This window comes from Cupressus sempervirens, chromosome 4 (genome assembly GCF_028749045.1).
Source record: "Cupressus sempervirens isolate cs-2001-9-10 chromosome 4, ASM2874904v1, whole genome shotgun sequence".
Lineage (NCBI taxonomy): Eukaryota > Viridiplantae > Streptophyta > Pinopsida > Cupressales > Cupressaceae > Cupressus > Cupressus sempervirens.
The window spans coordinates 726284290-726285147 of NC_143121.1; the positions used below are offsets into that span (position 1 = coordinate 726284290).

The window sequence follows — 858 nt, forward strand, 5'->3', positions numbered from 1 at the left end:
GATGGAGATGCTTGATGAATACACTTAGAGTTTCAAGTGAATGGACTTCACTTTCGTGGCTGACGGGAAGAAGGTGATCCTTCGAGGGATGGAAAATGAAGGACCGAAGGAAGTGTCTGTGCATCGGATGGAGGCAATCCTACAACATGATGATGTTGCATGGGCTGCACAATGTTTCATCTCGGCAAAACCTATTAAGGGGCACCAAACACCTCCACAGGATAAAGAGCTTTAGGATGTTTTAAGTAAGAATGAAAGGGTTTTCATGGATATTCTTCCTAGCATACTGTCGCTTAGAGGATTTGAACATACAATAGAGTTGGAACCAGGAGTGAAACTTGTTATAACCACATCGTACCGCCACCCGAAGAAGTTCAAAGATGAAATCGAACGGATGATCCAAGAGTTACTTGATAAGGGATGGATCCATCCCAGTTCTAGCCCATTTGCATCATCAGTGGTGTTGGTCAAGAAGAAGGACAGAACGTTGCGTATGTGTGTGAACTATCGCACATTGAACAAGAGGACAATAAAGAACAAGTACCCCATTTCGAGGATAGATGAGCTGATGGATGAACTATATGGTGTGATCTATTTCTCAAAAATAGATCTCTATTCCAAATACCATAAGATCCGAATGAGGGAAGAGGATGTGGAGAAAATGGCCTTCCATTGCCATTACAGAAACTATGATTTCATGGTCATGCCGTTCGGTCTGACTAACGCACTTGCTACATTCCAATCATGCATTAACCGCATCTTTAACAAGCAGTTGCACAAGTATTTGTTGGTGTTCTTTGATGATCTTCTCATTTATAGCAGGACGTGAGAGGAGCACCTGAAACATTTGAACGAGGT

The 858-nt window shown here is 42.4% G+C and overlaps 1 protein-coding gene across 1 annotated transcript in view; it reads left to right on the forward strand.

Annotated features, from left to right (window-relative positions):
• Positions 1–265: 265 nt before the first annotated feature.
• LOC149563330 (uncharacterized) overlaps positions 266–858 on the forward strand; it is a 1707-nt gene continuing 1114 nt past the window's right edge. The window contains exons 1-2 of the mRNA XM_089828119.1: positions 266–700; positions 823–858. The exon at positions 823–858 is cut by the window's right edge and continues 47 nt beyond it. Of these exons, the coding sequence (XP_089684245.1) occupies positions 266–700; positions 823–858 (471 nt within the window). The remainder of the gene's footprint in view (positions 701–822) is intronic.